The 22715-nt window shown below is 46.8% G+C and overlaps 1 protein-coding gene across 1 annotated transcript in view; it reads left to right on the top strand.

The window, feature by feature from the left end:
- The window catches only part of PWWP2B (PWWP domain containing 2B), a 52326-nt gene that overhangs the window by 1807 nt on the left and 27804 nt on the right, over positions 1-22715 (top strand). Inside the window, exon 2 of the mRNA XM_089669181.1 lies at positions 10940-12605. Within this exon, the coding sequence (XP_089525307.1) occupies positions 10940-12593 (1654 nt within the window). The 3' untranslated portion in view covers positions 12594-12605. The remainder of the gene's footprint in view (positions 1-10939; positions 12606-22715) is intronic.

Consider the following 22715-nt stretch of genomic DNA (forward strand, 5'->3'; position numbering starts at 1 on the left):
CGCTGTGGCAAAATCGGTAAGAAGCTTCTGGTGACTTTGACCTTCTGAAACAGAGGAAGCCATGTGTCAGGCTCATAGCGATTGAGATTCAGCAACATTCCAACATCTCACTACGTCAGTCCTACACAGTGAGCGATTCCATCGGGACAGACGGGCAATCTCTATAGAGAACCTGCCAATGATGGTTGGTCTGTAGTGTCAGGATCACCCGTCTGATATCCGCTCTACACTGCCTGTATGGAAACAAGTCTTTTGTTTCAGATCTAACATGGTAAACGTCTGTAGGAGCTCTGAGGTTGACATGTTTGGTGGTGGATCGTGGCTGGTCTCAGGGCCGTCCTTCCACCCACCAGTACATGATAGAACACTGAGAGCCTTTGTGTCCTGGAGATCCATCATTCGGGTGGAACTGATGGGACTGCAGAGGATGAAATGCTGCTGATCTCAGGGGTAGAAGATCCAAGAAAGATGTTCTACTCACATGACAGTCTGTACAGATATCAACAACTTCTCATCCCTCCTGTTCCCTTTAATCTGCCTGAACCTCTAGTTGATTCAAATTAGAACCCTAATGCAGCCTTTCTGAACATTTTCAACACAAGGAACCCCTGCTAAAACCTTGGTGGCCGGCGGTGAGGTTGTCCCCCCTTACCTTGGTGGCCGGCGGTGAGGTTGTCCCCCCTTACCTTGGTGGCCGGCGGTGAGGTTGTCCCCCCTTACCCTTGGTGGCCGGCGGGGAGGTTGTCCCCCCTTACCCTTGGTGGCCGGCGGGGAGGTTGTCCCCCCTTACCCTTGGTGGCCGGCGGGGAGGTTGTCCCCCCTTACCCTTGGTGGCCGGCGGGGAGGTTGTCCCCCCTTACCCTGGTGGCCGGCGGGGAGGTTGTCCCCCCTTACCCTGGTGGCCGGCGGGGAGGTTGTCCCCCCTTACCCTGGTGGCCGGCGGGGAGGTTGTTCCCCCCCCCCCCCCCTTACCTTGGTGGCCGGCGGGGAGGTTGTTCCCCCCCCCCCCTCCCCTCCTTACCTTGGTGGCCGGCGGGGAGGTTGTCCCCCCTTACCTTGGTGGCCGGCGGGGAGGTTGTCCCCCCTTACCTTGGTGGCCGGCGGTGAGGTTGTCCCCCCTTACCTTGGTGGCCGGCGGTGAGGTTGTCCCCCCTTACCTTGGTGGCCGGCGGTGAGGTTGTCCCCCCTTACCTTGGTGGCCGGCGGTGAGGTTGTCCCCCCTTACCTTGGTGGCCGGCGGTGAGGTTGTCCCCCCTTACCTTGGTGGCCGGCGGTGAGGTTGTCCCCCCTTACCTTGGTGGCCGGCGGTGAGGTTGTCCCCCCTTACCTTGGTGGCCGGCGGTGAGGTTGTCCCCCCTTACCTTGGTGGCCGGCGGTGAGGTTGTCCCCCCTTACCTTGGTGGCCGGCGGTGAGGTTGTCCCCCCTTACCTTGGTGGCCGGCGGTGAGGTTGTCCCCCCTTACCTTGGTGGCCGGCGGTGAGGTTGTCCCCCCTTACCTTGGTGGCCGGCGGGGAGGTTGTCCCCCCTTACCTTGGTGGCCGGCGGGGAGGTTGTCCCCCCTTACCTTGGTGGCCGGCGGGGAGGTTGTCCCCCCTTACCTTGGTGGCCGGCGGGGAGGTTGTCCCCCCTTACCTTGGTGGCCGGCGGGGAGGTTGTCCCCCCTTACCTTGGTGGCCGGCGGGGAGGTTGTCCCCCCTTACCTTGGTGGCCGGCGGGGAGGTTGTCCCCCCTTACCTTGGTGGCCGGCGGGGAGGTTGTCCCCCCTTACCTTGGTGGCCGGCGGGGAGGTTGTCCCCCCTTACCTTGGTGGCCGGCGGGGAGGTTGTCCCCCCTTACCTTGGTGGCCGGCGGGGAGGTTGTCCCCCCTTACCTTGGTGGCCGGCGGGGAGGTTGTCCCCCCTTACCTTGGTGGCCGGCGGGGAGGTTGTCCCCCCTTACCTTGGTGGCCGGCGGGGAGGTTGTCCCCCCTTACCTTGGTGGCCGGCGGGGAGGTTGTCCCCCCTTACCTTGGTGGCCGGCGGGGAGGTTGTTCCCCCCCCCCTTACCTTGGTGGCCGGCGGGGAGGTTGTCCCCCCCCCCCCCCCCCCCTTACCTTGGTGGCCGGCGGGGAGGTTGTTCCCCCCCCCCCCTTACCTTGGTGGCCGGCGGGGAGGTTGTTCCCCCCCCCCCCCCCTTACCTTGGTGGCCGGCGGGGAGGTTGTTCCCCCCCCCCCCCTTACCTTGGTGGCCGGCGGGGAGGTTGTTCCCCCCCCCCCCCTTACCTTGGTGGCCGGCGGGGAGGTTGTTTCCCCCCCCCCCTTACCTTGGTGGCCGGCGGGGAGGTTGTCGTCCCCCCCCCCCCCCCTTACCTTGGTGGCCGGCGGGGAGGTTGTCGTCCCCCCCCCCCCCTTACCTTGGTGGCCGGCGGGGAGGTTGTCGTCCCCCCCCCCCCCCTTACCTTGGTGGCCGGCGGGGAGGTTGTTGTCCCCCCCCCCCCCCCTTACCTTGGTGGCCGGCGGGGAGGTTGTCCCCCCCCCCTTACCTTGGTGGCCGGCGGGGAGGTTGTCCCCCCCCCCTTACCTTGGTGGCCGGCGGGGAGGTTGTCCCCCCCCCCCCCCCCCTTACCTTGGTGGCCGGCGGGGAGGTTGTCTCCCGCCCCCCCCCTTACCTTGGTGGCCGGCGGGGAGGTTGTCTCCCGCCCCCCCCCTTACCTTGGTGGCCGGCGGGGAGGTTGTCTCCCGCCCCCCCCTTACCTTGGTGGCCGGCGGGGAGGTTGTCTCCCGCCCCCCCCCTTACCTTGGTGGCCGGCGGGGAGGTTGTCCCCCCCCCTTACCTTGGTGGCCGGCGGGGAGGTTGTTGTCCCCCCCCCCCCCCCCTTACCTTGGTGGCCGGCGGGGAGGTTGTTCCCCCCCCCCCCTTACCTTGGTGGCCAGCAGTGAGGTTGCCCCCCCCCCTTACCTTGGTGGCCAGCATGCCACTCTTACAAACAGCAAAATACATAATTGGCATCAAACCCTTATCTGTGCAAGTGGCATTGGCCCCAGAACAATGCAGGCAAAATAAATGCCGCAAAATTACTTGACAAACTCAGAATTGTTATACTCACAGTGCCAATTCTCATTGCGTTACATAAATGGTTTTGTGAATTATCCCTGTAAGGGCAGCCTTTCCCAAACCTTTTAACATGGAGGAACCTTTGAAATAACCTTTTCAGTTTCAAGGAACTTCTGTTAATAATAATAGAACTACAGTTCACTGATGATTATGGTAAGTGGGAAGAATGCTCCTTACATTTGTGGTCACTGGGAAGAAATCCCCTCTTACAGATGGTGAATCATTGGTGTCAGTGGTTACTTATCTCAGAGGCAGAACTTACCTATTACTCAACTCCTACCCACCTCTGGAGGAACCCTAGGAATCCATGGATGGAGAGGGCTGCTTTAGTGGCTATCGGTGGACCCAGCTTCATGAGTCAACAGCTACTAAGATAAGAAATCCTCTAAAACCGATTGACTTGTCTTCAGTCAGATGTGACTGGTAGACTTGCACTGAGCTTGGTGAACAGTGGGGTTTTCCATGGACATTGGAGGGCAGCCAGGTGGCCAAGCAGGACTTCACCCCCCTGAAGACTCTAAATCTTCTCAGCTCCATAGAGCATTCCATAAACCTACACAGTTGGTAATGCCGACCTTGCACAATTTTATGCCAAAGCACAATATTGAAAACTGTTGTTGACGGGTTATGTTAAGAGCTGTAGTTATATGAACAGGCTTTCTAACCTTGATTGGCTGATATTCCCTCTAAATGCTGTCAACTGATCTGTGCTACCATACACGAGTCTCCAAAGCAGAGATGGGCTTGCGTTTGGTCTAAGCTCCGAAATGAACTGTCACCGCTGGGCCAATGAGCTGCCAGCTGGAGATTTCCCACCCCATAAAGGCGGGGATGATCGTGACATCATTGATTTAATATGGTAACATGGCTATGTTCAATGATGATGGGCGAATATGGAAATGTGGCCGTGTTGGGTCAACAAAGTAGACCTAATGTGGCCATAGTGCCCTTATTATGTCACTGACATTCTTGCCCCTTTGTGTATGTCAGCTGCGAGGTGGTGAATCTCCTTCCTGCAGTTGAATGGCCCATCACTGACTGCAAACTGCCAAGTTTGGGATAAACCTAAATTCATTACTACTCCTAATCTGGTATTCAGGCGACCATCATCCAAAGGTACTGTCACCACAGTGGCCACATGGTGTGTGTTTAAGAAATAATGGGGTTTATTTACTAAAGCTGGAGAGTCCAAAATCAGACTCCCTTCTGCATAGAAACCAATCTGCTTCCAGGTTTCATTGCCAAAGCTTCATTGAACAAGCTGAGGTTAGAAGCTGATTGGTTTCTATGCAGAAGGGAGTCTGATTTTGGACTCTCCAGCTTTAGTAAATAAACCCCAATGTGTCTACAAATTCTGCATAGAAACAAATAAAAGGATGGCGTTCGCATACATTGCGATTCTTACATTTCAGCTGTTCATTTTCTCACATTTTCACAAACACCAAAAAAAAAAAAAAAAAATCTCTTAATTTGCCTTTTAAGGGTTTTATTTTTAAACTCCTCAGCAGAACAGGAACACTGAAGGTTCTTGTTAGAATTCTACACCAGGGCTTGTGGCTTTTATTGGTGATTAGTGGGTCAGGCTCGTTCTATTGCAGTAGCATGGCTGCTTTAAAACATGGTTCGGGAGAAATTATATATTTCTTGGGGATTTTTTTTTCTTAAAGCTTGCCATACACCAGTACAACTTCATTGGAAAATGTTAAGTTTCGAAACATTCATTCAATTTATCTAATGGTTAGTAGAGTCGATGTTCATTTTCGACAGTAGTGATGAAAAACATTTGAAGGACAAGGATGGAAAATTGTTCTTGAATGCAGAAATTCTAACTGTGAAAGCGGTTTTGGGTCGGGGAAGAACCATATTTATTGTAATGAAACCTGTTTTAATAAGTCAGGATTCCATTGAAATAACATGTCTGGATGACATTTTTGAACAATATTAGTTGATTCAGTGACCGTAAGAAGGAATGTTCTGATGAACGATTGTTCAGAATTTCCATATGAATGTTCCAACTAAGAATTAACTGTGTATGGCCAGCTTAACCACTTCCTGACCGTAGGACATCCATTGACATCTTTGGGTTAGGGTGGTTATATTGGGTGTATCTGATCGGCTGCATTGAAGGTCAGAGATCTCTCCATTAAGAGGACCTGTCACAGCCCATGCTTTCATCCCTTGTGAAAGCAATAAAGTTGTTTAAAAAAGTGACCGTATAAAAATTTCAAATAAAATGCTAAAAATAAATGATCCCCCTCCCCTCAGTGCTTGCGTGCAAGCGCATACATATGTCCTGAACGCATATGTAAACGATGATCGCACCAGACTTGTCAGGTATCATCACGAACATCAGAGCGAGAGCAATAATTTTAGCTCCAGACCTCCTGTGTAACTCTAAACTGGTTCCCTGTAAAGGCTTCTAAAGTGTCGCCTATGGAGATTTTTGGGTATGCAATTTTAAATCGCGCCATGTTATGTATCTGTTTACTTGGCGTAACATCATCTTTTATAATTAAAAAAAAAAAAAAAAAAAAAGTTAGGTATAACTTTGTGTGCAATAAAATTCAATAAAGTGCATTTTTTAAAAAAAAAAATGTTTTTGAAAAACCATTGCACGAATACCATGTGAGCTAAAAAAAAATTGCAATACCTAACATTTTTTTCTATAGGGGCTTTGCAAAAAATAAATTAATAAAAATTCATTTGTATTATATGTTTGGGGGTTCTAAGTAATTTTTGTAAGAGAGAAATGTCAGAATTGGCCCGATAGGGAAGTGGATATAGTAGAATCCCAGGTTTAATAAAACTAGTTTGTTTTGGGCCTTGTTGGTCCAAACAAACAATTTCCATTACATAACCATGTGGCTACTTTGTGTGCTGTAATATACTGTAGTAGCATTAACTGCTGTGTTGAGTGGTTGCCCAGTCTCCTCAGTTCAGGAGAAGCCCTGTATTTTTTTTCAATGAATACAAGGCTTCCTCTGATTGGCCGAGGTGGTAATCGTGATGTCAAGTGCTTGCCTTTCCTCATTGAGGATTTATTGGAGATGCTTGTCCAATGGTCTTTAGTAGGGATGATCTCAGGCGTGTTCAGGTAGTCATCCAAACCCACCTAAGCTATCCCACCAGGAGGCTGTCTCTTCACAAAGCAAATCGCTAGAGGCCAAGGCATTCTCTGCCCCGCAGCTACACGTATAAGTGCATCTGTGAGGTGGGAACTTCCTCAGCCACTCATGCGTGGCTTTGTGCTTCCTGGAGAGATTAGCCAAGATGGGTTCATGTTAGGGTTTTCGATTACATCTGAGATCATTCCTACTAAAGACCATTGGCCAAGAGTTTCCTGCCTTCCTCTATTGTCCCAACAACTCTTTACCACCCTAAATGGGGAGAGGTAAGAGGATGTCATGATTATCAGCTCGGTCAATCAGAGGATCCAAACCATGAGGTCATCCCTGGTCTTCAGCTTAGAAGAAGATGGTTGCGTTCTCTGGGATTATTTAATTTTTCCCTTTTAATTTCCAAGGCCTCAGTGTGCATGAATTCGTATTGGCTCCTGTGTGCTAAATGTAAAATCCCTGGTGATTCCTGGCCAGGTACAACCGCTGATACAAGTAAAGGGTAAGGTAAGTGAGTGCTAACATACAGAGTAATCCACAGTACCTTAAACGTGAAATATATAAAATGGGGTATGTAGCGCTAAAAAGTGAATATCAAACAAAGAGAGTGTCACCATATATAGTAACCATAATATCGGACATAAATTGTTCATATAGTGTATCCGGAGGGCAGATGGATACGATCCTATGACGTTCCAAATCCAACTCGATAGAATGGAAAAAATAGTGCGGTTATGTGCTTACCACAAATACATACAATATGGGTATTGTATGTAAATCCTCAGCAACAGGACATCATGGTCTGGTCAGCAGCATGAGCAGCATCTGGTCACATCAGGACATCAGGGTCTGGTCAGCAGCATCTGGTCACATCAGGGTCTGGTCAGCAGCATGAGCAGCATCTGGTCACATCAGGGACTGGTCAGCGGCATGAGCAGCATCTGGTCACATCAGGACATCGGGGTCTGGTCAGCAGCATCTGGTCACATCAGGACATCAGGGTCTGGTCAGCAGCATGAGCAGCATCTGGTCACATCAGGACATCAGGGTCTGGTCAGCAGCATGAGCAGCATCTGGTCACATCAGGACATCAGGGTCTGGTCAGCAGCATGAGCAGTATCTGGTCACATCAGGACATCAGGGTCTGGTCAGCAGCATGAGCAGTATCTGGTTACCATAGCGGGCATTCAGGGATGGTGGTGCACACCTTTTCACCAGTAGGTCCAACGTTGTCCAGGCATCCAATGGTTCTTTATTACAGATCACCACCTTGCAAAGTTCAGGTCGCAGTCATTTGGGGAGTAGAGCGGTGTGGCCCCTGGGAGGATCTGTGTCCGGCAGTATGAGGAGCCACATTGGTGACATGAGGAGCAGAGGACCCCGCACGCCTCTTCCTGGACTTGCGGAGCCCCCGGGGTTTTTGCAAAGCTCTCAGCTGCCAGACAGTCCGAGCTGGGAAAGGACCGCCGGGCGCATGCGCACTGATACAAGTGAATGGCTGTAGAAGGCCATACTCAAAAGTGGCACTTTATGGGGAGCCTTCAGCATTTACCTGAACACTGCTGTGTACAGCCATTCACTTGTATTGGTGGCTGTACACAGAATGTGCATGAGGCCTAATAGATACAGATTAAAGTTGCTTCCTGGCATGAAACTATAGGCTGGCATTGTGATAAAACAGAGGTGTTCAGGCCAGAAAGGAACATGAAAGGGCAGCTGGCGGGGCCTTGGTTCTAATCAGCTTTAATGAATATAAGCCTTCCACTGTGAAGTGGGGGAGGGGGAGTGCATGCTGCTTTTAAGTGATCTGCTGCTGCCTTTCTCTTGTGTTTGCTCGATTTTCCTTCAGTGCTGGTAAATAGACAAAAAGACAAGTCACTGTACCAAGGAGCGTTGGAGCTGCCAGGGTACCTTGTGGTTGTTGAAATGTAACTTAAAACAAAGCGTCAAGTCTCCCTTAGTCATTGCCTTTTATGTTTGCAGTCCGTGTTTACTGTCAACTGCTTTGATGGGGAAGAAACTCCTTCCTCTTCTTCATACTGTAATTACCAACAAATTGGTAGTGGGAGTTCACTTTAAATAAAGCACAAATACAATTGTTTGTTCAACTGTTATGGTCAAGCTAGCCATGGGCCCTTTTCAGGTGAATCTGATCGAAGGCTCTATGTAAGTCTGTGGGTAGGCATAGGGGTGGACTGACAATTCATGGAGCCCCCAGGCAATAGGGGATCATGGGGCCCCTGTGTCCTTGCCCAGACTCAAAGCACACCCAAAAAAGCCTAGAAAAGGTACCAGGGGCATTTCATGGGGCCCCCTATTGACCCCGGGCCCTCGGGCAGTGCCAGAGTGCTTGAATGGTCAGTCCGCCCCTGAGTAGGCAGATGTAACATATGGACGATTAACTCCTAGTGTAAAAAAAAAAAAAGAAAATGCATCCTTTTTTTTTTCAGTTTTTTTTTTTTTTGGCTCCAAACATGATGAATCTGAGGTAGTTTGATTTTTAAAGGGATTCTATAGGCTTATTATTTAGTTGTTTTTTTTTTTTTAAATAACAAACATGTCTATACATACCTACTGTATGTAGTGGTTTTGCACAGAGCAGCCTAGATCCTCCTCTTCTCGGGTCCCCCTCAGGCTCTCCTCCCTCCTGTCAGGTGTCCCCACAGCAAGCAGCTTACTATGGGGGCACCCACTGCTCTGTGTGTCCATTCACATATGGAACTGCGGCTCAGCCCTGCCCCCTCTCTCTTCTCATTGGCTCACTGGCTGTGATTGACATCAGTGGGAGCCAATGGCTTCCACATTTGTGTCAGCCAATGAGAAGAGGGAGTCCCAGGACAGTCAAGACTCCAGTGCACATCACTGGATCAAGAGAGGGCTTAGGTGAGTATTTGAGGGAGCTGCTGCACACAGACTTTTACCTTCATGTATAGTATGCTTGAAGGTAAAAAAACTTTGAGCCTTTCGAATCACTTTAAAGGGAAGCCAGTATATTTACCCCCAGCCGTCTGTAGATCTAATATGAGTCCAGACAGCTCCTACAGGAAAATACCGAACGGTTATTTGGCCCTTCTTCATCCCTGACAGGGCTGGGTCACAGAAGTGCTCCTCTTTAGGTTTTATAAGAATAGGGGATGGTGCAGCACACAGGTTTCCCAGTGTTTGCTTATACCATGTAACCCCAGATCTGTCGTTTGAACTGTTGGTGGCTACCTATAGTAGTGATCTTGCCTCCTGATCTAGTCATAAATGGTTTAGATTGGGAATGTATCTTGTGTCTATGGCAGAATTGGACAACCCCAGGAGTAGGGTAGCCAATGTTCCTTGAAAATTACAGCTGTTGCCTAATTTTTGGCGTTATTAAATAGCAAGAACCAGAATGTGTGCATGTTTTAAATCCCAACTCTGGGCAGAAAAACTATTGCACAAGCATTCAAGCTGTGCCCTCACTGCACGGCTCAACTGCTTGTTTCTGGTGAGGAGAAAGCTTATACTCTCCCAATCCTTTGTTCCACTTAAAAACTGCACTCCCCTACAATCCAGCGGAGGACTATTCCAAGCCTATGGAGCCTGCTCTGCGCTTTGACATCAGGAACAGTTCACAACTCAAGACTGCTGGAGCAGGGGGTGCTGGACCGGTCTTGCACTGGGAGAGTCAGAGGATTAGGTAAGTATATCTTCTTTCTCCTCTCCCCTAGACAATAACTAGCAGTAAACCCATGCAGTGTGGGCACAGGAAAACATTATTTTTTTTGCCTGAAGATGAGCTTTAAAGTGGTTGTAAAGGCTCAAGGTTTTTTACCTTCATGCATTCGATGCATGAAGGTAAAAAAACCTTCTGTATTCAGCAGTGCCCCCAGCCCCCTCAATACTTATTTGAACCCCATCGAGATCCAGAGATGTGCACAACAACCTCGGCTGTCCCGGTTCTCTGCCTCCTCATTGGCTCCAATGGCAATTGGGATTCATTGGCTCCCACTGCTGTCATTCACAGCCAATGAAGAGAGAGGGGACGGGGCCAAGCCGCAGCTCCATGTGTGAATGGACACATGAAGCAGCGGGTGCCTCCATAGCAAGCTGCTTACTGTGGGGGCACCCGAGAGGAGCAGCAAGAAGAGCCTGCAGGGAACCTGAGACGAGGAGGATCCAGGCTGCTCTGTGCAAAACTACTGCACACAGTAGGTACGTATAACATGTTTATTTTACAAAAAAAAAAAAAAAAAAACCTTTTAGCATTGCTTTGAAGTCCATGTGAAATGTGACTCTGCATGCCCCAATAGTAAGCATTCCCACTTCTTGCCACCATTATGCAATGCATGTTAGTCATGTGCATTGTACTGTGGGATTTTAGGGCATTGTGCTGGAGCACCAACTAGGAGCCCAATCAGAGAATTGCATACAGTTTAGACCTGTGTGTGTGTGTGTTTTTTTTTTTTTTTGTTTTGTTTTGTTTTTATTTGGACTTTTGGGAAGTGCAATGGGTGTGTTTTTAATTTTCTAAATAGGCACTTATCATTTTCCTGTTAGATATTTAAGTCAAGAGGTTCCATGTATAATGCATTATTGACAAAAACTGTTTTGGTTTTATGCTCCTGCTTTACTTAACTTTCTAGATAATGAGTACACTCAGATCTCATGACTGCTTGTGTATTTGGATGAAAACAAAGCTGTGTTCTGTCCATACAGAGAGGCCTTTTTTTTTTAACATCCTGTTTGTACTTTTTACTAGGTCTGGGTTGTTCGGCATGCCACCACCTTCTGTTCCGAAAAATGAAGATTCACCCAACGGTTCCTGTAACAGTATTCCAACAGATGCCAACTTCTCCCATCCATTGTCAGAAACCCCTGTTCAAGACACTGGACTCCCTGTAAAAAGTAACACAGATCAAGTTCCTCCACTCCTTCCACCCCCAGGTACTGCTCCTTCTTATCCTCCATATTTCGAAGGTGCCCCTTTCCCCCCTCCTTTGTGGATAAGGCACTCATACAATCAGTGGGTGCCTCAACCGCCCCCACGCAGTATTAAAAGGACAAAGAGGCGAATGTCAAGGAACAGAGATCCTGGGAGGCTAATAATGAGCACAATAAGGCTACGGCCTAGACAAGTCCTTTGTGAGAAATGTAAAAACACATTAAATACAGAGGAATCTCCCAAGGATAAACATAACACTAGAGGTGGCAAAAGATTACAAAGTGAGGATAAGGAAAGACACAAAGTGGAGTCTGATCCCGAAGAGAGAAAAACAACAAAGGAGAGGCGAGAGGAGCATAGTGCTTCTAGAGACTTGCTACACAGGAGTCCCTCCAAAGACTTGATACATAGGAGTCCTGTCATAAAGATCTCGTATAGTACACCACAGGGCAAAGGGGAAGTGGTTAAGATTCCATCACGTGTACATGGCTCTGTTGAGCCATTTTGTCCAAAGAAAACCCAGGAAAATGGAAGTAGGGACCAAGAGATACTCCAGGACTCTGAACAGTGTCAAGCTCCCAAACGTTTAGTGGACAGGTCAACAGACAGCCAGGTGGCTTCTATTCCGAAGTTAAAATTACCTAAGCCAGTGCATTCCAATGTAGATATTCCACCGCCCAAAATCAGACTAAAGCCACAAAGGATTAGTGATGGACAAAGCGTTTCAGTCTATAAATCTGAGCTAATTGATGAGGTGAATGTGCTGCAGAGCAGCCAAGAGTCTGAAACCGATTCCTCTGCTTATTACATGGACAGTGCTGCAGAAAGAAGTTATCATGATGTGTCTTTGGGAAGCTCTGGGGAAGATGATGACTTCAAAGGATTTCCACACAGTAAAGAGGGGCATAATTTGAATTTACTTGTGAATTACCGGAAAAGGAAAGCCGATTCATCAAGTGCGTCATTGTGCAGCAACGACAGTCTGGATGAAACAAAGTCAACTTGTCTGGAATTAAATAGGATGGATTTTTGTGACCTTATGCCTGGTGATGATGTTTCGGTCTCCTCTTCTAAAGATGAACAGAAAACTGTCCCACCGCTTATGGTGAGACTTCACTCTAAAAGTGTGTCAAACTGCATCACTGTAGATGGAAAGACTATTTCAGTGGGAGACATCGTATGGGGGAAGGTCCATGGCTTTCCTTGGTGGCCTGCCCGTATACTGAGTATTAATGTTAATCAGAAGGAAAACGGTGATCCTTCATGGCATGAGGCAACGGTTTCATGGTTTGGTTCTCCAACGACCTCCAGTTTATCCATTTCAAAACTTTCATCCTTTTCAGAATTTTTTAAACTTAGGTTCAATAGGAAGAAAAAAGGAGTGTACCGTAAAGCTATTGCTGAAGCTGCCAGGGCTACGAATCATCTGACTCCAGAAATTAGGGAACTGTTAATGCAATGTGAAACGTAATTTCATTAGAAGGTAAGTTTAAAAATAAAACTTTTTACGGGAACTTTCTGCTGTTACCATTATAGGTTTAAACTTTTGTATACTTTCTGTTTTATGCTTTTGTGTGAAGGTACTCTTCCACAAATCAGTTTTGATGTCTCATGCATATTATTGCTAAGCAACAGCTGGATAGAAAATGGCTGGGTTGGGCAATTCATCATATGATGAATGTCAGTATACACTGTCATATACCTGATTCTGTTTTTTACTTTTTTTTTTTTTAATTTTTCTTTTTGCTGGAGTGCCAACAATCTGGACCATCAAGAAGGCAAACAGATATATAGCCAGGTCTGACTGCTTTCTCAGTGTGTACTTGTGTATTGCCAGTCTAGGGCAGCCCATTCAAGGATAAACCATTTTTTTTTTTTTTTTTTCAATAAGATTTTATTGAAGATTTTAAAGTATATATGAGATGCATTTAATTTTATATATTTTTTCCTTTATAAAGATCAAGGGACACTAGCAGGGAGTACAATATCAACCAATGAATTGCAGCTAATTGCATATGAAATTCTTAGTTTCCATAGGCAATCTAACAACTTCCTAATAACCATTATAAACAGGAGAATATCCATCTCAAGACAGTTATAGAACAAATTGGGGTAACCAAATTTTTACAAGCCCTGTAACAAGCACTTATCTGAGCTCACAGTTCATTTTTGTGTTTTAGGCAGAGAAAGGACATTTTTCATAATTAAAAGAATTATGCCTGGTGAAATCTGTTCACTTGCATATCACACCTGTCCGCTCTCCTCCTCTTCTTGTCCTGACCTGGAAGTGACTTGTGTGATGCCACTTTCAGGTCCCCATTGACAAATTTCCCAGCCATCAAAGCCGGGAAAGAATGTATGTAATGCAGTGCGATCTGCACAGCATTACTTTCAATGGAGCACAGGGAGATGTGCAGAGTAGTTTAGATCCTGGATGTCTCAAAGTGGACCTGTCACCAAAAATCATCACATAGGGGACTTCTTCGCCCCCTATGTGATGGAAAAAAAAAACTTAAGTAAAAAATTTTATTTGTAAAAAAAAAAAATTACAAAGTTACACCCAAGCACATAACAGCCCCCCCATAAATACATTTTGAGGTCCCCACCCCCACATATACGCATAAATGTAAACGCACACTTCGGAGCGCTTATGCTTCAAAAGGTCAATTGCGATACACATGTAACATGTCTCCGCACACATCTGAATTAGAACAATAATTCTAGCCCCAGACCTCCTCCGTATCACTAAACAGATGACCTATCTACCTTAGGTTTTCACAAGCACATGCAAGTTTAAGTTTTGACATGTTGAGTATCTATATACTTGGTGCAACCTCATCTTTTACATTTTAACATAATACTGGGTAATTTATTGCCTTTTTGTTCCCTAAAATTCACTTTAGTGTGTTTACTAAAATTTTGCATTTCCTTTGTAGTAATATCATGTGACATTAAAAATTGGAACTACCACTATTTTATTCTCTCTTGGAGGTCTGGTTGCAGACATGTTTTCTGGGGTTTATGTAATCTTCAGGCCTAAAGTGATTTGTTTTAAACAAAAAACTCAAAAAGGGCTCTGGCAGCAAAGGGTAAAGGATAAGTTCACCCTTTGAGAACAAGTTACAAGTTCTACCCAGTTTTTGGGTGGAACGTGTAACGTGCTCCTGCAGCGGCTCGGCTATCTGAGCCCTCTTTGTGACAGCAGTATGGGGAGAGGTTCCAAGTGACTAGCTGTCACTTTTTAACAAGAGCGCGGCTGTGCGGGGCTCTGCCCATACTGCCACTTCATTCATTCATAAAACATAAAAACCCCAGTGGCGTTTAAATACCACCAAAAGAAAGCTGTATTTGTGTGAAAAAAATTTCATATGGGTATGGTGTTGCATGATTGTGCAATTGTCATTCAAAGTGCGACAGCACTGAAAGCAGAAAATTGGCCTGGGCAGGAAGGAGGTAAAAGTGCCCAGTAGGCAAGTGGTTAATAGGGTTTTTTGTGGCTTGGGCAGTGGTGGTCTGTCTTCATCTGCCTAGCCATGCTAAGTTTGAAAAATTGTTGTAAATGATAAATTATATCATATGTTGGACAGAAGCACATTTTTTGTGTGTGTTTCCATTGGCAAGTAAATAGGTAAGACTGAAAATCCGATAGTTGGCATGGCTTTTATAAACTGCAGGCAGCCTTTGTGAAACTATAATGGCTGATGGCAAGACAAGTCCTTGCATAGAATGAACGCCGGCCATAGATGGATCGAGTCCCTGCTGAACCAACTGGAGTTTCGATCCATCTATGGACAGACTGATTGTACTGAAGTCGATCCATCCTGTCGCATTTTTTTTTTTTTTTTTTTGCCTGTTGGCTATAGCTTATGATCTTGGTTTGATCATATGCTTTTGAGGGTAAAGGAGAGATCTGACACTGACCAGCTATCACAAGTAGTGTTGCACCAAAGTGAAAATTCTGGTGCCGAAACCGAAAATTCAGGATGCAATTGGCCGAAAACCGAAATGTCTGCGTATGTGGGGGTGGGAGGCTCAAATTTATTTATTTTTTGTTTATTTTTTTAACTTATGATCTTATTACTATCACACGGGGGACCAAAAGTCCCCTATGTGATGGCATTGTTGTGCCAGGTCCTCTTTGTAGGGGGGATTAGGTGGGGGGCAGTGTGTGCAAGAGGGGGGCAGGAGAGGAACCGTGTATACAGACAGGCTTCCTCACTTGCTGCCGCTAAATACCATTTTTTAAATGCAAGTGCTGTCTTTTTTTTTCCTTCACTTTATAGCTCAGAGAAGGAGCCCCACTGCTAAAGTAAACAAAGGGATGGAGTCACTGGGTAATGTCACTGGATGACCCCGCCCCTTTGTTTAGCAGCGGGGTGAATGACCGCTCCTTCTCAGGGGGTATAAAGTGAAGAAAATAAGAAAAAAAAAAAAGACTGCAGTTGCGTTTAAAAATCGGCAATGACATTTAGCAGTGGCAAGTGAGGGAGCCTGTCTGTATACACTTCTCCCTCACTGTATACCTCTTCTGCCTTTCTCTGCCATCTTCCCCCCCCGTTCTGCATTACACACAGCCCCCCAAAACTCCCAGCCAGTCAGGCCGCATTTATTGACACCTGTATCGGCTCACTTGTTCCTTTCGGCATAATGCTGATAGGGCTATCTTTAGCAGATACATTTTGGTGAAATTTCGGTGCATCCCTAATCACAAGAGATGAACAGTAATGTACCATAATTTGTCACCATTCCACTGGCATTCGCAATTTTAAAGCGTTACATGTTGGGTTCATTAAAGTGTGTTGTTTTTTGTTTTTTTTCCCTAGAAATTTGTGTTTGATAAACCATTGCACAGATATCGTGTGACATGATGATTTTAAAAAGAAAATTCTCCAGGACCTTAGCTTTCAGAAAATATATAATTTTGGGGTTCTAAGTAATGTTCTAGCAAAAATGCAGATTTTCACCTGTATGTGAGCAATGTCAGAACTGGCCAAAATGATAAATCAGCTTCACGTTTAAAAGGAATGGGCTGCCTGAACACCATGCTCTATATTATATGAAATATTGCACATTAAAGAGACCCAAACATTTTGCCCATTTAGGCCTCCCACCCCCTCACCTGACCCATTGATACTACTTTCAAGTGATTGCCCGCTGAGCATTTCGGAGTTCAATTACTAATTGATGGAGATCAGTGAAAGTGAAGGATCTGATCTCCCTGCTTGCCGTTCTGATAGAAAGCCAGTGATAAGACCAGCATGAGGACGGGAAGCTGCTCTCTTCACTGGCAGAAACAGCAGTGCCTGTACTACCCCTAACACTGCAGGTGGCATGGGGTCTGCATGGGGGACCATAGAGGGGGCTTCAGATCCAGGAGGAACTTGGCACAAGACCTATGATTGTGATTAGCAGCCGGTTTCCTGCAGGATCCAATCCATAGAGTTGGGTGCAAGTGGGCTGCCATTTTGCTGATCACTAAAGCATTTGATCAACTTGCAAAATGAAGAGGGGGACAGAGGAAGCTTCATAGAGTGAGGAGCACAGGAATGGGTTACAGGGGAACACTGGATGCAGTGTTGCGGATATGATCCGAAGCCATTTGGCTGACAGATTTGCATCCGCAGAGCTCAGAGAAGCGGTAGCTAACTTTACGTGCTTTGTGAATGTGATCAGTGTCTTGGTAGCTGCTGATCACATCCATTCACAAAAAGCTAAGGTGGTGGGCATCTCTTAGGAGTAAGTTCTTGGCTACTGAGATGATCTGCTGCAAGCATTCCTACTACACTGTAAGCCTCATGTCTGTGGCAGTAAAAGGGTTAACTTCAGCTCCAATTTGGGGATCTCACACACAGACCTTAATAGGTACGCTGACTCATGCAGTAAGCCTCAGCTCTGCTTGTTAACTAGCAGCTCATTTAGTGAGAGCACTCCCAATAAAATCTGTGCATATCCCGAAACTGGAGCTGCTGAGTCCTTCAAATGCTTTAACAAAGCTGCTCAAACTTGCCGAAAGCTTTGCAGACACTTTGTAAAAGCTTGCTGTACGCATTGATCACATGATTACCCTCCGCAATCGATTTAGGCTTTGGCATCTGTAATTATTTGATATTCCTGCATTTGAGGAAGGACAGAAATGACTGCAGTCTTTTTTATTTATTTTTATTTATTTTTTTTGTTTTTGCTTTACATTGCGTCTGCTACATTACAGCAGTGTTGGCAGGTCAGGAGGAGTAGATCACTCACCTCTTCTGGTGAGGCAACCTATCTGTAAGAGTCCTAAGTACATTCCTTCAGAAAGCATCACTGATATCACTCTGCCTAATTAAGTGCTACCAGAGAAGGGGACCCAAACAGAAGGTCCATGGGCCGAATCCCACCCGCCAGGCCATTTCATGTAACCCTCGCACCTCTTCTGAAGCACCCCCTTTGTCACTGCCCCCACATTGTCTCAGCAGCAGGGAGGACAAAACTCCATTCACAGATCCTGCGCATTTCTGTGCAGCCACAGCACCCCCACATCTCCGCCTCCCTGGTCTCTGCATTCAGCAGACTCTGGCAACTTACTGTAGCCCTCCTCTGGTCCTCCAGATTTTGTACTTTCTGTGTTCCAGCTCCATCCCCAACTTCTTAATGGCGGCAGCACACGTTTGGGGGTGCACTGTGATTTAAGGGAGGGTGGGGGACTCTTGACTTCTGATGGTGGTGGAATCTCATGACATCTGATGTAAGGGAGTGGTAGAGTGCTCTGGAAATCTAAGGCACGGGTGTCAAACTGGCGGCCCTCCAGCTGTTGCCAAACTACAAGTCCCATGAGGCATTTCAAGATTGACAGTTACCAAAGGCAGGAGGGCCGCCAGTTTGATGCTGATGCGGCCTGCAATGAAATTGAGTTTGACACCCTTGCTGTATGACATATGAAGATATCTGATAAAGGTAAGAAAAAAAAATGGATGAGCTCAAATTTGGTCTTTAAAGCCTAACTCCATGTTTACTGTTACTTGAAATCGTTCATTTGGGCCAAGATGGCCCAAAAGAACTGTTTCCTTCTCTAACAGATGTGGCTGCTGGGTGGGCTGTATAAGCATCAACTTCATACAATGTACAGAGCTGTGTTCCAGCAGCGGGATGCGGACTTCCTGGCGCTCTCCTGAAACAGAATCAAGTTGGGCCGAGCGCTGCTCAGCCATTCACAGGGAGCTTTGTTTTCTATGAATGGATAGAAGGCTTCCTCTGATTGGCTAAGGGAGAGAGGCAGGTGGATAATGTAACAAACTAAAGTCACAGTAAATATGGAGTTAGGCGAGGTTCACGTGTGGGGGGGGGGGGGGGGTGCCGCTGCAGATCCGCACAAAATTCCGTGCAGCCACACCACCCGCACAGAGGAATGCGGACCCACGGGTGGGTGCCATTAATTCTAATGGCATGCCGCCCGCACTGGAAATCACAACCTCGGTTCCCGTGCGGGCTGCGTTTTTAGAAGAAGTGCAGGGACTCCTTCCCTGCGTGCCCCGGGGCACGGGAGTTTATTCAAAAGAATGGGATCTCGTGCCCTCGCAAAACGCAGCCCGCAGGAGCGCGGATATGTGAACCATAATAAAATTTACAGTGCAGTCAAGGGGCCACATTAGCTTCCATATCATTCTGCGGCGTTGAGGTATTGAGCCTAGCTTACTTGTTTAAAGGTTGCAGCTTTAGCAAAGCCTGGCTAAGACAGAAGCATACTCGGTGATCCACACTTCCCGAGCACACCCCTATCATCACAGGAATGAGCTCTCCCTCTTCCCCTCAAATAAGCGAGTACACCTCCATCATCACAGGAACGAGCTCTCTCTCTTCCCCACAAATAAGGGAGCACACCCCCATCATCACAGGAACGAGCTCTTCCTCTTCCCCGCAAATAAGGGAGCACACCCCCATCATCACAGGAACGAGCTCTCCCTCTTCCCCGCAAATAAGCGAGCACACCCCCATCGTCACAGGAACGAACTCTCCCTCTTCCCCGCAAATAAGCGAGCACACCCCCATCGTCACAGGAACGAGCTCTCCCTCTTCCCCGCAAATAAGCGAGCACACCCCCATCGTCACAGGAACGAGCTCTCCCTCTTCCCCGCAAATAAGCGAGCACACCCCCATCGTCACAGGAACGAGCTCTCCCTCTTCCCCGCAAATAAGCGAGCACACCCCCATCGTCACAGGAACGAGCTCTCCCTCTTCCCCGCAAATAAGCGAGCACACCCCCATCGTCACAGGAACGAGCTCTCCCTCTTCCCCGCAAATAAGCGAGCACACCCCCATCGTCACAGGAACGAGCTCTCCCTCTTCCCCGCAAATAAGCGAGCACACCCCCATCGTCACAGGAACGAGCTCTCCCTCTTCCCCGCAAATAAGCGAGCACACCCCCATCGTCACAGGAACGAGCTCTCCCTCTTCCCCGCAAATAAGCGAGCACACCCCCATCGTCACAGGAACAAGCTCTCTTCCCCGCAAATAAGCGAGCACACCCCCATCATCACAGGAATGAGCTCTCCCTCATCCACAAATCTTCCAATGTGCGGTACGCCTCCCATAACAGCAGTGTTGAGCTCAGTCCTACAAGTATGTCATTTAAACAAAGCTCGGCTTGTATTACTGCCCCATGATATGAAAACTACTGGGGCCACGCTGCAAAATGTATTAGGTCTTTACATTGATGTGGGTTTAGTTTGCAGTGCTTAGTGCTCTTGATAACTGAATATTACATTGGTGCTATCGGTTTATCTGCTGCACCCATGTGGGCTCAGATGCTTTAGCAGCAGGCAAGGGTTGCTGATCAGATATAAATTTATGTATAGCCAGAGAGGGAGACTCTGCTCTTATGCAGATTGCTGGATGGCTCAGATCCCCCTCTTCTCTGGTCCCCTGTTGGGGTTCCTGGCTCCTCCCCCTTGCTCTGGGGAACATGCTCAGCCATGCCCCTGCTCCCTCCTCACTGGCTGTGATTGATGGCAGCGGGGGCCAGTGGGGGGAGAGAGAGTGCCAAGAGAGCCTCTGCTCTTATGCACATTGCTGGATTGAGATCGGGCTCAGGTAAGTATAATGGAAGAGCTGGGGGAGCTGCTTGCAGAAGGTGTTTTACCTTAACCACTTCCAGTCCGGACACTTTCACCCCCTTCCTGTCCAGGCCAATTTTCAGCTTTCAGCGCTGTCACACTTTGAATGACAGTTGCGCGGTCATGCAACACTGTACCCATATGAATTTTTTAGCATTTTTTTGAGACCGATAAAGCTTTATTTTGGTGGTATTTATTCACCACTGGGATTTTTATTTTTTTTGCTATATAAATGAAAAGTCCAAATATTTTGAAAAAATAAGTGTTTTTCTTATAAAATTTTGCAAATAAATAATATTTCATCACAAATCTTGGCCAAAATGTATTTAGTTATCTTTTTAGTAAAAAAAAAACCCAAATTAGTTTATAACCAAAAATTTATATTTTAAAACTTTTTTTTTTTTTTTTACATTTTTATTGTATTTTTTTTATTGTTTTTCTACATACTGTCACCCTAACAGTACAGTGTCACCATGGTGACACTGTACTACTTGTGGGGAGTGATGAAGATATTTTTCTTTTTTTTTTTACACTGATTGCTTTTTGCACCCGTAAAGGTTGTAAAAGCAATAATTTTTCCTTCATTAAGAACTACTGTGTGAGCTGTGATTGGTCACAGCTTGTCACATGGTACAAGGCTGTTGTGAATGGCCTTGTACCATGTGACCTCTGTGATCATTCACAGATTTCACACGTAGTAAGCAATGATGTCAGAAGTGACATCTTGCTTACTACTCTGCATGTGATCACTGATTGTCCAATCAGTGATCACATGATCGGGACCTCGCACAGAGGTCCCGTATGACGACCAGATCGCGGTGCTGCGTGCTCCCAGCCCATAATGGCCCCTGGACTGCCACCGTCCGGCCGTTTATATACAGTGGCCGGACGGCAAGTGGTTAAAGTGTTACTAAACCCACAACAGTAAAATCAGTCTGTATATGCAGTAAAGCATGCTTGTTATACTCACTGTGGCACCTAAGGGATTAATCCTCCACATTGTGTAAAAAGGATGTTTGATCCTGTCTTCTCTGATTCTCCCCTTCTTCCAGTGTCTCCTAAATATCTCCTGATAGAACAGAGGCTCCTGGGCAAGCTGTTACACATGCTCAGTTTGGTGTGTATTGCTAGAGTTTGCGTTTTTTTTTTTCTTGGGAGAGTGCAGGTGATCAGCACTGTCCATACAGAGGTCTGGGGTCCTGCATCCTCCTACAGAAGAATGAAAACTCCTCCTACAAGCTTTAACCAGTGCTCTGCTAGACATTGATAGAAGTCACATGACTGCTGTTACTGCTGATGAGAAAAGGTATTTAGCAGTTTATTTTTTACTAAAATAATAGCATTTCCATGTTGTGTGTACTGTGGGAGACCGAATATAGTGAATGCAGGGTCCAGGGTTTAGTAACACTTTATTGCATAGAATGCTTTTAAGGTACAGACCTTCTGGCTTTAGAACCACTTTAAAATGTAGTATATGGGGCAGCGCAGTGGTATAGGGAAGCGCTCCAGCCTCCTATATTCAATTTTCATCAAGGACACTGTCTGCACACAATTTGTATGTTTCTTCAATATTTGTATAAATACTGGGAATATTTCAGTGGTGTAAGCTGAACTAATACAACAAAAGGAAAACGTCCTTGTTTATGTGTTGGTACTGTGTTGGGCAAGGCAATGCATATGGTGTGACCGGGTCCTAAAATACAGCAGCTTCATTAAAGCTGTCCATACATGTATCGAAATGTGGCCTGTTCAGCAGGGACCGTCCAAATTTCATTCCCTGTGTGGCCCCTGTGATTGAACAGAAGTTGATCTATCGATTTGACTTCTTTTGTTCAACTGCCATGTTCTTTTCTCTCTTGTTCAGCACTGTAGGCTATAGACTGCAGCGCTGATCTGTGTATTCTGACAGAATACGCTCCCCGCTGTCAGAATACAAAGACACAGCGGGAAGGATTTTCACATTGGGTGTGTGGATAGGGGAATCTGGTCCGGTTTTTTCCCCCGCTAAATCTACTGGTTGAGCGAAAAAAAGTGACCCTTCTATGGCCAGCTTAAAGCTTTATAGGAGTTTTGTGGGAAGCGTACATATTATTATTATTATTATTATTATTATTATTATATAGATATATATATTATATATATTTTTTTTAATATTTACATACTTGCTATGGGGGTCATCGTGCATGCTTGCTCCCGTGTGCTGCTCTGTGTTTCTATAAGACACAGTGGGGTTTATTTACTAAAGCTGGAGAGTCCAAAATCAGACTCCCTTCTGCATAGAAACCAATCAGCTTCTAACCTCAGCTTGTTCAATGAAGCTTTGGCAATGAAACCTGGAAGCTGATTGGTTTCTATGCAGAAGGGAGTCTGATTTTGGACTCTCCAGCTTTAGTAAATAAACCCCAGTGTGTCTCAGTCCTGTCCCCTGCTCTCTCCTCACTGGCTGTGATTGACAACAGTGAGAGACAATGCCTCCCGCTGCTGTGTCTCAGCCAATGAGGAGA

Source organism: Staurois parvus, unplaced genomic scaffold (assembly GCF_062004578.1).
Source record: "Staurois parvus isolate SC_StPar_1 unplaced genomic scaffold, SC_StPar_1.0 ptg000009l, whole genome shotgun sequence".
NCBI classification, from domain to species: Eukaryota; Metazoa; Chordata; class Amphibia; order Anura; family Ranidae; genus Staurois; species Staurois parvus.